The sequence below is a fragment of the Physeter macrocephalus genome, chromosome 9 (assembly GCF_002837175.3).
Source record: "Physeter macrocephalus isolate SW-GA chromosome 9, ASM283717v5, whole genome shotgun sequence".
In the NCBI taxonomy this organism is placed as follows: domain Eukaryota; kingdom Metazoa; phylum Chordata; class Mammalia; order Artiodactyla; family Physeteridae; genus Physeter; species Physeter macrocephalus.
This window is the reverse complement of record NC_041222.1, coordinates 75,572,483-75,588,341: the sequence shown is the minus strand read 5'-3', so window position 1 is coordinate 75,588,341 and position 15,859 is coordinate 75,572,483. Positions and strand designations below refer to the sequence as shown.

At 43.5% G+C, this 15,859-nt stretch overlaps 1 protein-coding gene and 1 long non-coding RNA gene across 4 annotated transcripts; one reads left to right on the top strand and one right to left on the bottom strand.

Moving 5' to 3' along the window:
• Positions 1-189: 189 nt before the first annotated feature.
• On the bottom strand, positions 190-15,786 carry IDNK (IDNK gluconokinase). Of its 3 annotated transcripts, none has more exons than XM_024132935.2 (5): positions 15,691-15,786; positions 11,326-11,356; positions 10,823-10,909; positions 2,413-2,456; positions 190-535 (listed from the first exon to the last, which is right to left on the bottom strand). In XM_024132935.2, exons 1-5 carry the CDS (start codon positions 15,738-15,740, stop codon positions 190-192), a joined length of 558 nt encoding a protein of 185 aa, XP_023988703.1. In that variant the 5' UTR covers positions 15,741-15,786. The 3 variants fall into 3 exon arrangements, with proteins under 3 accessions (XP_023988703.1, XP_028349887.1, XP_023988704.1); XM_028494086.1 differs by having other exon boundaries at positions 10,823-10,905; positions 15,691-15,738; XM_024132936.1 differs by lacking the exon at positions 11,326-11,356 and having other exon boundaries at positions 15,691-15,752.
• On the top strand, positions 356-5,120 carry LOC114486895 (uncharacterized). Its single transcript, XR_003681292.1, has 3 exons — positions 356-443; positions 1,020-1,103; positions 3,555-5,120. It is a non-coding gene; the product is annotated as an uncharacterized lncRNA (long non-coding RNA).
• Positions 15,787-15,859: the final 73 nt, after the last annotated feature.

The window sequence follows — 15,859 nt, the reverse complement described above, 5'->3', positions numbered from 1 at the left end:
ATATCACATATTATATAATATATATTATATGATATATAATATAAAATATAAATATTACATTACATTATATAATATTTATAATATATATTATAAATAATATATTATATATTATACATAATATAAATATATAAATATAAATATAATCATTATACATCTATAATGATGTAAATGATATAAATGATTCTCACTTCATTTTAGAGTTTCCATAATTGTAGCAATTATCTCTGAAAGATTTTTGTCCACACTGATTTGAATGAAATTTTCTGGAGCTGATGGGGGCTCCAGAGTATCAAACTGGGACTGCAATAACTCAGGGGACATAAAATGCCCTTTTCTTTTGAGTAAGCGTCCAGAGATGACCTCGAACGACCCAGTCAGATGGACCACAAGGAGCTTCACTTCAGCCAGCTTTTCTTCCTTTCCTGACTCATCACACTTCAGAGGTGCACCATCTTTTCCTTGTATTAAGATGTCTCTGTATACTTTCTTCAGAGCTGAACAGGCAAGAATTACATGCTGTCCAGAGGCTATATCTCTGTTAAAAAAATAAAGTGTGTGGGGGGAAGATGCTAGAGTGAAGACATTTAAAATAATTGGTGTCAAGTCTAGGTTGAGGCTAGAGTCCCACTTCTCTGACAGTGGAAGGTGTTACAAATGGTGGCCAAGTATCAGGCAGTCCTGGCTTTGAGGTAAAGATCTTCCACTAGTGAGGCAGCTTGGGTAACATATTTACCTCCCCGAGCATCAGTTCATCATCTGCTAAATGCAACTACTCAGAGTACCTGCCCATAGAACTGTGATGAGTAAGTTTATCAAGGTGCCCAGCACACAGGAAATGCTTGGTAAGTATTGGCTCTGCCTCTTGGATGTAGGATGTGACTGAGCCACCACTTGTAGACATGGGTGGCTGCCGGCAGGCACACACCCTGTGTGCCCTGCACACAGCACAGCTCAGGCTCTCCTCAGGTATTCAGGGATTTGAATTTCACAACTGGCTTCTCTCCATTCCTACTCTACAGTATGCTGGAAGAGTTTGGGGAAGTTACCAGTGCAGAGCTAGAGAAAGCAGGAGAAAAGGGAGCATCAGCCCCTGTGTGGTCAAGGTGAGCAGGATGTGAGAAGTCTCCAGGGATGTGCTAAGGAAAAAAAAAAACTGAGCCAGAAATAGAGGTACAGTGACAAGGCACCAATAAGGGAAAACCAGTGTGGTTCAAGACCATACATGAGGGTGAGCCCCCTTTCCACTAAACCTACATGTACCAGCCAGAAGAGGCAGTCATCCTGGGGCCAGGAAGGAACTGTATAGAGGTGAAGGGTCAAAGCTGGCTTGGGTACTTAGAACTTTCAGTTCAGAACTGAGAATTCTGAAGGGGCCTGCCTTGATTCATGGCCATTGTAGACTGGGAGACCCAGTGGATGGAGTGTGTCATCAGCAACAAACCTATGTACCTGAGCCTTCTGGCTCTTCCCAAGGGCCATGAGTGAGAGCTTGTTTATTCTGAGCCTGGAGGTCTGATCTCTATTTTCCTGAGGATCTTCACTTCTGCTTCCATCACAGGTCAGTATGTTAGATCTCTGACAAGTCTATTTATGTTAGAGACCCAAGTGGGCAGGAGTTCTCAACGCCAAACCTTAAACCCCTAAGCCCATGCAAAGACAGGGCTGCCAGCCATGTCTGTGCAGTCTAAAAAAGGTAAACTGATTTTTAATCATAAGTATACTCTAATTTCATATGGCCCACATGATTTTAGATTTATAAAACATGACTTCATCTGAGACAGCAAGATTTAGAACCTATTCCCTGCCACTTCTTTATCTTCCATGTTCCAACCAGGATTCCCAGGGGTCTGGCCCACAGATGGGTTGGGGAGGACCTCGTTTGCTCAGAGGCATGCTACAGAGCTGAACAATTTGAGACTTCAATCCTGGTGGCCAGTTATCTGTTGACTTATGAATGACCCCAGATCTTCCTGGTTGTCAGAGTTTGAAGTAGGAGGCAATAAAAGTGGTGGCTAAGGTATAGCTGTACATCATTATTATTTTTTAGCACTTACTATATATATTAGGTACTGTTCTAAGTGCTACCCATGCTTCATCTCACTAATTCCTCACAACAGTCTGTGAGTAGGAACTATATTTATCCCCATTTTCAGATGAAGAAACAGGATTATGGAAGCCAAGTGGCTGACCAAGATTCCCAGCTACTAATTGTGGAGTTGTTTAGAAGAACCCAACTAAACTACATATCTGTGGCTGACTAAAATCATTGTTGGTTACTTGATAGAGGTGCATTTCATTTCTGGGATGCCATGTCAGCAGTCAGTTGTGATTTCAAGAGTGTATTTTTTCCCCTGTACTTTGTGATGGCTTTTCTTTACTCACTGGCTTACCTGGGGCCTGATTTTCTCTTACCTTTGTAAAATGTCATGCAAGTTGCAGAGCCATGGAATCCTGTCCTGAAATTAAGGCAGACACAAAGTGACTTTTCCAGGTTTTGTTCGTTTTTACAGAAAGTTACTCATGTTCATCAATGTTAAGGTCCAGAGAGATCTTAGTGGTTTTGAGGAGTAGGCCATGCACAAGTCTGAGGGGTCAAGTCACTAGGCAGTTCAGCACAGAAACATTTTCCTGGTCCAGGTGTCAGAGGCTCTGTTCATAATATAAAAATTGCCCTAAAATACCAGTATGTAACTTCTGCCATCTTAATCTTCCCATTGTAAGTATATTTTCTCTGGTTCTGATACGTATATAAATCTTTTATTATACTGCATGATTCTTTAGGTGCCTCTGATCTCAAATACAGAGAGGTATTCACAGAAACCCTTATGTCAGCTGCTCCCTGGTCCTATTCTTCAAACCCTCCAAAAGCAAAGCTCTACTCAGATATAAGCAGTGTGAGAATTTTGTATTTCTCCAGAGAAGGCAGAGGAGGTTTACATAGGGCACCCTACAGTGTTTCACAAAGGAATCCTCCTAGGGTAAATACTGATTGGCCATAATGCATTTAAAGAAAAACATAATTTTTTATTATGGAAATTTTAAACATATTCAATGATTTTCAGCTCACAGTCTGATTTTATATATGTCCCAGCCATATCCTTACTTGTGCCCTCATCCTTTATCATTTTGATGCATATTTAAGAAACATGATGTGTCTTTAAAAGTGCTTGCTCGTAAACATTTGATTACTACCATTTTATTTAGGATTTTCACATTTATATAATTGAGATTGACCTGCATTTTTTTTCTTGTATAGTCCATGTTAAATTTTGTTATCAAGGTTATACTAGCCTCATAAAATAAGTAGGGCAGCTTTCCCTCTTTTTCTGTTCTTTGAAACAGCTTGTATACAATATATTATTGTTATGAACTAAATGTTTTTATTTCCCCAAAATTCATACCCCCTAATGTGATGATATTTGGAGGTAATTAGGTTTAGATGAGGTCATGAGGGTGGGGTCCTCATGATGGGATTAGTGCCCTTTTGAGAAGAGACCAGTGAGCTAGTGTGTACTCTTTCTCTCCTTCCACTGCCCTCCCCCTCAATCACCCAGTGAGGATACAGTAAGAAGGCAGCCATCTACAAGCCAGGAAGAGAAACTCCAGGCTCAGAATAAACAAGAACCTGACCATGCTGGCATCTTGCTCTTGGACCTTCATCCTCCAGAACCGTGAGAAATAAGTGTCTATTGTTTAAGCCACCCCATCTATGATATTTTGTTATAGCAGCCTGAGCTGACTAAAACTCATCTTAAAAACTCTGTGCCTGGGGCTTTTTTTTTTTTGAGGAAAGATCTCTGATTACAGGTTCAATTTCTTGAATGAGCATTGTGTTATATTCAGACTTTTCTATTCTTGATTCAGTTTTGGTAACTGAAATACTTTAGAATCAGCAAATTAGACCTATGTGCTCTTGGAAAAGAGTATATGTTTAAGGTTTATTATTGGCAAGGTTTTCTAAGACATCATACTCAAAAACTAAATGTTCTGGAGAAGTCTATGAGGAGAAAAAAAGTTGTAGGAGTTATACTTATGGAACTTGAAATTGCCACTGTAACGCAGTATTTTCTGGGCTTATGGCAGGGGTCCAGGAAGAAGAGTGTCAAGGATTATAGGTAATGGGGATAATTAGATGGACTTACTGAGCTGTGCAGTATTTTATGATGGAAAATTGCCCATGGGAAAAGCTGCCAATTCAAGCACAGATTTGGATTTCCCCTTTCCTTCATCCATTTACAAGCATTTGTTGTGTGCTTAGGGAGATCCAGACACTCTGCTCTGGGTGCTTTCTTTCCGTACTCTAGACGTGATCACCCTAAGTTTAACTTCTAAGATTCCATTTGCACTCAACTTTCTACATTCCTTTCTTTCCTGTACTCTCACTGTGAATAGCTAAGCTTTTCTACTATATTCATGAACTAACAGGGATGAAAAAGAGAACACTGTTAGTTATACAATGACCTTAAAAAAAATTTCTTTAAACCTCTTTGGCTATATTTTCCAAAACAGCTCCTCTAATAGAAGGCTGTAGCAGAGCAGGGTGACTGGGCCTTAAAGACTCACACGTCAGCAGGATGAGCAGTTTCCTACCTAGGGTCCAGTCCTACAAAGATATAGTGCCTTTCAGGCCTGCAGGAAGGGCAGCACAGGCCACTTACTTGGTAAAGTGGTATACTAATCATTAAGGGGACTAACTTCATTGTGTGTTTTACATGTAAATGGGGGCATCCCATTTCAAGCTGCAGAAATGATGTCAATTTTTATAAAGTTAAGGAGTCTGCTTATAGCATATGGGGCCCACAGTGAGGTAACTTCCTAAGCACTTGTAAAAGAAGGAAAGAAGCTTGTTCTTTAAAGCTTTAATTTAAAGAGCAACACTTAATAGAAAGGGGCAGAGATGTATAAACTCATGTGAAGGAGTAAAAATGACCCTCAGGCTAGTAGGACCTCACTATGATCCAACTACATATTTTTACACACATAAAGGAAGCACGTCTGTCCCAGCAAGGCTTGGTGGGTGTGAAAGCCCAGGGCAGGAGCACTACGGAATTAAACAGCAGAGTACTGACCAGAGGACATGTCTGGCCATAGGACTGAGTTTTGGCCATAGGACTTTGAATATCATATTCTCATTAGCAAACGTCTTCCTGTAAGGGGATGGATGGTCTCACACCATTAGAAACTTCAGCCCTAACTCTCCTACTCTTTTGATTGCATGTTCACTGAGAAACCTGATTGTATGTTGGCTTCTGAAATCAGATCCATGTGAGTGTTACGGGACATGTGGCACTTAAATTTCTCCTTGTAAATTAATCAACTGGCATTCTGGTTTTATGTAGAAATCTTGTGAACCTGACTAGTGGGGTTCTCATATGAGACATGAATGCGTGTTCAATGTGTTGACAGTATCAGGCATTGAGCTGACAAGACAGAGCCTGACTACCCTTGTCCTGTCTGGGTAGGCAGACAGCCTTTTCCACAATACATCCCTTGTCACTGTACAAGTCTCTAGGTGAAACAAAATCCTGAGACTAGTGCCGTGGGCTGCTAACCCCCATTCAGCAAGAATGTTTGGTTTAGAAGAGGTAGTTGGAAGGTTCAGAGGGCCAAATGCTAATTCACATATTCAGTATTCACATACCTACTTAGAGTTCAAGGAGCAATTATAATGATGCATTAGGACTGATTCACAGATGCAAACACAACAAAAAAATGAGTTGTTCTTCTGCATGAGTAAAATGTTCCTAGTGGGTTTGGATGAACCAAGGAGAGGGGATAATTTGTTTAATTTCTAGTACTTTAGATATCTCTTCTTTCTTCACATTAGCAGAGGAGCAAACTTGTGTTCTGTTGTTTTACTTAGATTGCACATTTCCTCCAGTCCATCGGCACAAATATATCTTTGTACAGAGATCAATCTCTGTATTTTTATATGGCTTAGGAAACAAATATGTTATGGTGTTAAGTTGGGTATTGACTTTATTATTCATTATATTTTCTGCATGCCTGAAACATTTCACAATAAAGACGAAACAAATTAAAAATAATGGAAAACATGTTTGGATAATAAGCTTCCTATCCTATGTATAGGAAAATGGAACTTTACTTTGAATCCATGCTTTTTTATTGTTTTAATAGTGCCTCAATATGTGCCTTCGTCAAGAATTAAGCATGTTGCATCACTCAGTCATAATAAAATTCCTCAGAAGCTCAACCATGAAAACTAATATTAATACATGGAAACATTAAACTATTTAAACAAAAATGGATGCTTTCAGACATTTGCCCAATCAGAATGTATGTTGGACCAGTTTATTCACTGCACTGGTAAGGTCTGGGTCCACCAGCCATAAAAACAATGAGAGAAGGTTGGAGATAAAACAGAAGCACTTTCAACTTCATTGTACAGAAGTTTCCAAGTATTGAGTCATAATTACACAATTGGGATCCTTCCTTGGAGGATCACATGGGGCCACAAGCAGAGAGTTTTTCAAAAGCAGCTCCAGAGGCTACCTAGACTCCCATGTGGAAACCAGAATTCTCAGACCTGCTGTGTAAAGCCAGGTGTCACCTGCCTCAAATACCCTTCAAGGCCTAGGCCCCTACAATGGATGTGCTCACCGAGGGCTGTGCCTCTCTCCTGCTCTCACCCTCACCCTTGCTTTCACCCTTTCTTGCTCTACTTAATCAACCCTGATTCACTTCTTGTAGATTATTTTTGTGTGTGTGGAGTATAAGGACCTTTAACACAGTAGAAAAAGTAGAGTCTTAGAGGTTAGAGAGATCCCCCTCACTCTGTGCCTTTGCTCAAGTTACTTAACTTCTCTGTGCTTCCCTTTGTTCATCTGCAAAATGGGGGAATCATATATAATACATTGAGCTGCTTTGGGACAGGAAAAGGAGTAGACTCCATTTTAAACATTACTTTTTGGCTGATTTAATAGCTGCAATAAACAGCATTCATTTCCAACTTTGAATTTTGAAAAGACCTTTAATAAATAAATTTAGTATGCAGTGGGCTCTAACTCCACAAACAATGAATACTTAATATGTGCAAAGCGCCATATCGAGCACTGGGGATATAAATATGAACGGTGCAGTCCCTGTCCTCGCGGGGGTCACAGCCTGAGGATGGGTACTTATCAATTAATCTACCCACAGGACAGTAATGAGGGCTCCAAGAAATATAAGAAGGGCTATGATAAGACAAGGGGAGAGAGCAATTTTGATCAGGCCCTAGGAAGACTAAATCTTAAAGGATAAAGAGGATTTTAATGGAAGCAGGGCCTGTCAAGCAGAGGGAAGGGCAAGACTTGGCATATTAAAGATGGTTTACCAAGACTCTTGTCTAAATGGATGAGGCAGGAGCTCAGCACTGGTGAACAGGAGGTGTGGGAGTTGATAGGTGGGAAGGTCAGGAGAAACTGTCAGGACTAGAGAGTCAAGACCTTGAGTGACCTGCTAAGGAGTCTGGACTTTATCGTTAGGGTCTTAGGGAGGACTTGGACACATGAGCTCCAAATTTTTGTATTCATGTTTGTGAAGAAAGGGAATGACTGAGATCTCCTTTTCACAGATGCAGAAACTGGGGCAAAACAGAGGATATATTAAAGCAAATTCACTGAACTCTGTGTGTAAATAGTTACTACAGACAATATGGTAACTAAGACAAGTCAAACACACAAAGTCTTAGGGGAAAGAGAGGAGGAAACAACATAACCCAAATGAACATCCCTGCTTGCTGGATCTGATGTTCTAGGTCCCTTCATTCCTGATAGTCCTTACATGCAGGGATGCGGGGGGGCAGTGTACCCTGAACCCCCAGCCCAGTGCTTAAGCACTTGGCCTATCTAGAGAAACAGTGTCTTCTGGAAGGGGATGATGGTTAAAGGGCAGGGCAGGAGCTCAGAGGAACAGATGGAAGATGAGTGTGTCCAGCATTGCTGGGGGAGGTGGAGAGAGGGCAAGGAAAGTAGGAGGGGAGGATGGGCGATGGACTGGTTTTACCTGGTGCAAAAGTGAACTTAAGCCCATAGAGGAAAGAATGCATGTAAAAATAATATATACCTCAAAAAAGATAAGGGGGAAAAACTCAAATTCAATTAGTAGGTATTTTTGGAAGATGAAACCAAGGGTGATGAAAATTCTGTGAAAGGATTTTTCGGCACTGGTCGAATTTTCTATACAGGATAAGTATTATATTTATAATCAGGCAAAAATTGTCAAAAAACCCTCTTTTTAAATAGACTTTGAGCTTGAAGTCTGCTCAAGTGTCACCATACGCTGCCAGGACAGCATGAACCTGGCACATACGGGAGACTCACTGACTGGCAGCTTGGAAATTCTTTATTATTATCATCATCATCACGCTAATAATGTATTGCATCCTGGGTGGCATATCTTTCTATACCAGCGCTGTCCAATAGAGCTTTTCGCCCTGAGGGAAATGTCCTCTATCTGTGCCACCTGGATTAGCAGCCACCAGCCACATGTGGCTGTTGAACACTTGAAATGTGGCAGTGCAACCCAGAAACTAGAGTTTACATTTAATTTAATTGAAATAGACTTAAGGAGCCCTTGGTATATTCAACTCAGGTTCTTTCTCTTCATATCTTAGCCTTCTGAGCACAATACCCTCCCCAAACCCTCCTGAGACTCTTCCGCAAGGCCAACCGCTATGTCTGCCTCTAACACTCTAACTGATGTTCAGTACAGCATCTTTGGGGTGGGGGGCTGGTTGCCAGAGCAACCAGGAGGTCCTTGGTGCCAGCTCAGCTGTGACCCACACCTTCACTCTTAGACTCGCTGGGCTCTCATCAAAAATGTAAGCCATCTGCCATCTTACCTCTTTCTCTCTGCTTCTCTCTAAGGTCAGGCTAACTTGTACAGCTGCCTCTGAATATATTTAGTAACTTGTTGTGTTTCTTTCAGTATCTGATAACCTTTTCTTCTGTACAATAAATTCCTCTTCTGAATTCTCCTCCCCAGCCCCCCATCCATACTGCCCACTTAACAAGCCTCACTTGTGAACAAGAGGAAGGATGCTTAAATGCCATTTTAAAATCTGTCCATTTGGGTTGCTTTACTTTGTTCCTTATTTTAATTTTCATTTGTACTTGCCAAGGAGAAAAATAAAATAACCCTAGCACAGTCAAATTTTACACACTCCACAGAAATGGTTTCTGTTACATGTATGTATATATAGATAAGATATTAGCAACAACAATAAGAAGTGATATTTACTGAATGCTTCAGGCACTTCTCTGTGCACATTTTTCATATTATCTCATTTAATCCTCCCAAGAACTCAATGAAATAGGTCCTGTCACCATCCCTACTTCACAGGAGGAGAATGAGGCACAGAGAGACTAAGCCATCTGCCAAAAGTCACACAAGCTCAGTGGTGAGGCCAGGTTATCTATATTATGTTTATTATCTCTTGTATAATATCATTATTATGTTTAAATTATTACTCTGTATCCCTTTTTTGCTTCTCTCCTCCTGCTTTCTAAAGTCAGATGCTGTAAACTTGATTTTGATGGTTTAACGTTTAACTATTACAGACTCGAGGTGCACTCCCTGAGACAAAGAGAAACCCTCAGAATGCTCTAGAATTAGACCTAATATGGGTTAATGACTCCAGTCCTTCACAGCAGGACAAAAAGAAAGTGGGGCCCAACTGGGGTGAGCCAAGGTCATGAAAGTGAAAACACCAGTGTTGCTTTTTGGCCAGTTCCATATCATATCTGCCCTTTGGACACCCTTGGCACATGGGCCCAGCTAGAGCCCCTGCTCTCAGCTGCCCTGTGGACTCAGCCCTATGCTCTGCCCTCAGTCTCTCCTGAGTTACAGCTAATCATGCCAATGAATCCAGTTTGTGACTCTGGTTTGAGAGAGACCCTTTAGGAAAGGGCCTCATGACAGTGTATAAAGAAATGAGGTGCTAGTCGTTCATTTTACACTCATTCATTCATTCACTCATAAATTTGCCACAAATATTTTCTGACATGTACTGTGTGTCAGGCTCTGGGGATATATAATGGTTAACAAAAATGGCCATAGTGCCTGCCCTTCTGGAGGTAAAATCTAGTTGTAGAGATAAATGGTAATCAAATTCTCACACCATCAAATGCCATGTTGCAACTGGGACAAGGACGGTAAGGGATACGGTGCCATGAGAGTTTATTATAGGAGGTTTTACAAAGAAGTCAGGGAGAGCTTCCCTGAAGAAGGGGCATAGGAGCTGAGATGTGAAGCGTGAGCCGGGTAACTGAGAAGAGGGCAGGGAAGTGCATTATTCCTCACAGTGGGAACAACAGATACAAAGGCCCTGCGGGGAGGAGCATGGTGGTAGAGCAACTGAAAGAGGCAAGGGTGGCTCCAGTGGATACAAGGAGGGGATGCGTGGCTCCAGAGGGCCAGATCTGAGTTTGCAAAGATGCCAGGGCCTGGCGAGGTGGTAGGCTGATAAGTCCTGGGAAGAAAAGATGAACTTCCCTACATATAAGGCAGAGGGGAGCCTCTGCCCTCTCAGGGATTACATTCTGCAGATTAAAATCCCTCAACAAAGTGTTCCGGCAGATCCTGCTGAGCTGGGGCAGAGGGTGGCATCACTGTTGATGCCAGTTTAGAGTTTAGATGGGAGTTCAGGGCCAAAGCTAACATATGTGGTGGACCCGCTGTGCACCTGGCTTTTGGAGCACTGTACGTGAGTGCATGACTCAGGAACTCTACTACAACAAGCACTGCAGGAATCTTAACCTTCGTCACCCTGCATCACAGGACATCTGTGTTGAAAATAAAAACAGACAGCAAACCTTACCTGGTCATTCAGAGGTATCCCTTTTCCCATCTTCATTCGATTTTCCTCTGGGTGATAGTCATCTGCATCATAGAATTTCCATCCTAGCTTTAAGAACAAAGTGAAAGAGAGTATGTGGCAGGTAGTGTGGCCCACGTGACAGCCACTGTGGGGTTACTAAAACTAACGGGCAGGTACAGAAACAACCCTGCCACCCTCTTCCCCACCAGCAGCCTGAGGAAAACCCCCCCCGCCCACCCAGGTGCAGGAGTGGGGAGGGCTCTGATGTCGCGTCATGAATCCCGCTCCCTGGGCTGCTGCAGCTCTTTTTTTCATTCATCACTATTTATGATCACCAAGGAGAAAAACAAAATTGCTCCGGTGGGTTTCACAAGCTGCATGGAGGTGTCTGTGGTGAGTTTACAAACCACTCAGGCCAGAAGAAAAGGCAGGGAGGGGAAAGGGAGAGAAGCAAAGAGACAACATGATGGGACTAGCAACTGGGAGGCATTAGAACAGGTTACCTGGGATGCCAGCAGGGTGCCGACGGTGGATCTGTGGAGAGGACATAGATGTCACATGACTGCCCTTTCCCAGCCTGCGCTGTGCCTCTTCCATCCGAGGAGCCCCGGGAAGCAGAGGGCTGCCCTACCGGTATTAATTACCGACAACTTATGATACTGAAACTGAGACAGATGCTCCTGACCCTAGAGTCTAGAGCATGGCTTTAGTTTTCTCCAGGAATTTAAAAGAAATAATTATCCAGTCATCACCAATTTTTCTCCCAAAAGCAATACATAAGATCTCATTAAACTCCTGAAGTTTTTTCCTTAAGTTTTTGGTCCCTGTTTTGTAGATAATTATTTTTTTGAGAAAAAATACTGAATTATTAAAGTGATAAATTCTACTGAGGATATTGGAGGGAGAGGTCTGACAGGGAATTTAACCTCTAAGCACCCACACAAGGTTCAAGGAGCTCATAAAAGCATTAAAATATTGGGGCTTAAAAGGGGCACACTTTTCAAATAAAGGACATGGAGAATTACCAGCACTCATTTTTAAGTCTGGGAGTTGAATGTTCTCTGTGCAATGCATCTGAGAATGATCTACCTGTTCAGACCCTAACAGGCTGCATGGTCAGTGAAGAAGGCTTGGGTCCTAGAAACTGAGGTCTGGACACGGTCTCCATTCTGCCACTAAATGACTGTGTCCTCCTGTGTAAATCACCTTGTCCTCTAAATCTCAGTTTTCTCAACTGTAAAACAAGGGAACTGAGCTACATTTATCCATTCACCTACTCATTTCACTCAGCCAATATCTACTGAGTACCTACTAGCTCCTAGGACATAATGCTCAGCCCACTGAGACTGGCCATCTTGAGGCTTATAGGCTAGCGCCATGGGGTAGGGGTGGAGGCCGGCAGGCAATTAATTAGAAACGAAGCCCCTTCATGCTATCAGTTTCTGAAGTGTTATCCAAAATGCCAATCATTGAAGTATGAACTTCAGAATTTTTTACTGTATCCTCCTACCATTTCATCATACCCTCTTGCCTAAGTTTTACACACACTTTTACAATTATCTACTTGTTATTTCTGTTTAATTGGTTCACTCTTTAAAATTAAACAAATGTGTTAAACAAGGAAACTCTTTCCTTCCCTTATACAGGAAGCCACCCTCACTTGCCTTAAACAGGAGGCAACCAAAAAGATGTATACAGTGAAAACAAAACATTGTGATGAAATTCTAGCTGGATACTATTGCTTACCAAGGGTCCTCTCTCTTTTGTTAGGAAGGTATCAGGGAAGTTTTAAAAAGACACACTTGTACCAAACTGAGACCTGCTCCCGAAGGTAACCAAAGGATTGAGAGAAGTGGAACCTCTCCCATTACGTTCCCTCCTTTGGAGGTTGCATAGGGTGACATGTTGTAGCCTCCTGGTGATTAAACTGTCCCAGCCGAACTCCAGGGTTGGTGAAATCAGCGCTGTGTACAATGGAAATCACACTTAAGACCAAGTTAGATTAGCCAGGAATGAACATGTCAGCCACCAGTCATAATTTTAAAAAGCTAACTAGATTGGGGTGTAGACGGGCAGGAAGGAGATAGAAGAAAACGGAAAAACCACTCTCTACCACTCTAACCAAACTTCCTAACCAGAGGACAGCTGGACTGTTTGAATATGGACCAGGGACCCCCAGCAGAAATACGGCAAAGTCCTTGGCTCACAGGAGACTGGTCAGGGCCGAACATCACAAACCAGTTTGGGGCCCAAATGTCTTCCAGTGGGTTGGTCTAAATCAGGATCAAGGAGACTTAAAAAGACAGTAGGCAAAAAAAAAAAAGAAAGACAGTAGGCAGTAGGCTGGGGCACAGAATAATGAGAAAGGTATTCAAAAGACCTGAGCTTGTTGCGACAGCAGGAAAAAGAAGGAAACACGGAAAGAAGCAGAGATGGCTTCACTAAGATTGTTAAAATATAAAGAAAGCTAACACCGCCACCCACTCAAATGGCTCCATTCATTCATTTATCAAGTCAATACATATTTATTAAGCACCTACTATGTGCCAGGCATTGTTCTAGACACATATGTCAATAAACAAAAAGGAAAAAGATCCCTTACATTCAGGTAGGGGAGGGAAAGGCATTAAACATAATAAACTTATTACTTGACATTACTTTAACAGTGTTTTAAATGGGATCTTTCTGGCTTGAGACTATTGTTCTCTTAAGGTATTACCCCACTGCTCCAAATGTTATGGAGTATATTTAAAAATCCTGCAGGGCCCTAAGGGCTCACAAAAGTTACCAAAGAACTCAATGTTGCTACATCCAATGATCAATGTAATCAATTCTCAGGCATTTTATCACTCAGTCCATCGACAACAGTTGACATTGACCTAACCATTAGAGGGCCCAGGGCTCAGTCCTTGGACAGCTTATCCACACTCACTCCCTTGGTGTTCTGAACATCTATGTCTTTAAACATATCCACACCCCGATGAGTCCTACATTTTCACCTAAAGTCCCTCTCTCCTGAACTCGACTTGGATATGATTGCCCACTTGACAGATCCACTTGGATGACCGACAGGCATGTCCAACTCACCACATCCCACACTGAGCTCCTGAAATTTTCTTCCAAACCTGCTCTGCCTATTGCTTCCCCATCAGTCAACAGAAACTCTTTTTTTTCCAGTTACCCAGGGCAAAAATCTTGAAATCATCCATGACTCTTCTCTCCTTCATATCCCACATCCAGTCCATCAACACATCTTTTTGGCTCTACTTTCAAAATATTCCAGCATATGACCACTTCTCTTCACCGGCATTGTTTTTCTGACCTCAGCTCCCAATCACTCAGCCACAATGGCCTCCCTGCTCGTCCATAAGAAAGTCAAGCCTCAGGGCCTTTGCATCTGCCATTCCCTCTGCCCATATGCCCTTTCCTGGCTATCCACGGGCATATTTCCTCTCTTCTTGTAGGTCTTTCTCCAACACCACTTTCTCAGAGGAGCCCTCCCTCACTATCCTGCCTGGCTCTTTGTTCCACTTACCTTCCTTTATTTTCCCCTAGAGCACCTACTGCTGCCTGGTGCACTGCACATGTATTTATTCCCTTACTGCCTCCCTCCCTTACTAGGATGTAAACTCTTTGAGTTTACATCCTGCTCACTACATGTCAGTGACGTTGAGGAAGGATTGAGCTCGATAAGCATTTACTGAATGCATGAATATCATAACCATATGACATATGGTACAGTCTCCCCTCATCTGATCCAAGGCTTGGGTCGGGGGGCAGTACGGAAACTGCCCAAGCTCACAACCAGACAGCAGTAGAACCAAGACCTAGGGCTCTTGACTTTCACTACATCGCACCAGAGCGGCAGTTTTTCATTCTCTGAGTTCTTCAGTCATACACAGTGAGGGACTTTCTGGCTCTGTGTTTTATTTTAAATTTCAGTTCAAGAGTCCCTGTCTTTGAGGCTAAAAATGCCACAATAATTTTTGGAAGCTAAACCTACCTACCTGGAGAAAGAAAGAGTCTTTACAATACACTGGACCGCATGGGCAGTTCCTGATTCAGATCATTCTAGAAGGGTCTGGATAAGCCTTTGGAGGTTGTGATATTTTAGTTGTCTTTTGCTGCCTCTGGTGGAATGCTGCCGTAGCTGCCTTTTCTGGTAATAAAGGGCACTGTCAGACTTTGGTCTAAACAGGAAGCCAAAGGCTTCCTCAGCCCCCAAGTTGGCCAGACTGGGCTGGGCAGAGGTTTTGTGGTATGCAGTGCTCCTCCCTGCTCACAAACCTCCAGGGGCCACTCTTCATTTTAACACCGAATCCTTCCAGTTGAAGGGGGAACACAGTAAATAGGAAGGTTAAATTCACTTTCCAAAATCTAATCAGAAAAGTCCAGGGCCCGGCAGGGGGGAGCTGGAGCGCTGTCCAGCTTGACAAAAGTCTGTAGGAGCCTGGGACGAGGCTTGCCCCTGCTCTGTGGGCCTTGCTCCCTTACACGCTGTGCCCACACAAGGTCCCCAAACATGGGAACCTGTGACGGCCCGGGCCGCTCGAGGTGGCGCGGGGAGTCGTTACTCTATTCGCGCCCCTGCAGGCGCCTCTTCACAAGGCGCTTTCGCTAAAGCCTCTGCCTAAACTTACAGACGGAGAGCCCGAGTCTGGGATGTGGCCCCGGGCCGGCGGCCCCCGAGGCGAGCAGGTTGGCAAGTGGGGAGAGGGAGCAGGTGCCCTGGGCCTCAGTTCCCTCATCAGCAAAGGGAAAGGACCCTCCCGTCGCCGCGGGCCCGGAACGCCGGCGGGTCTGGCCTCCGCCGCCCCGCGCCGGCCCCCCGCACTGCGCCCCCTGCGCCCCGGCCCTCCCGGACCTACTTCCCCGAGCCGCTCACGCCCATCACCAGCAGCGCTCCGGGCGCCGCCATCGCCCGGAATCCCGCTCCTTCCCGTCGCCTTCTAGGGCCGGTCTGCTCCGCCTTCCCAGCCACGGGGGGCGGAGCCGCCCTCGACCCAGCCCGGCCCAGGAGGACCCCACCCCAAAGCC

Bases quoted from the DNA above. Each gene is read 5' to 3' on its own strand.
- IDNK (XM_024132935.2), bottom strand. From the start codon at position 15,740: ATGGCGGCGCCCGGAGCGCTGCTGGTGATGGGCGTGAGCGGCTCGGGG. The intron at 10,910-11,325 runs GTAACCTGTTCT...TTGTTCTTAAAG, and splicing joins GCACCCTGCTGGCATCCCAG to CTAGGATGGAAATTCTATGA. The intron at 2,457-10,822 runs GTAAGGTTTGCT...CCTTAATTTCAG, and splicing joins GGATACCTCTGAATGACCAG to GACAGGATTCCATGGCTCTG.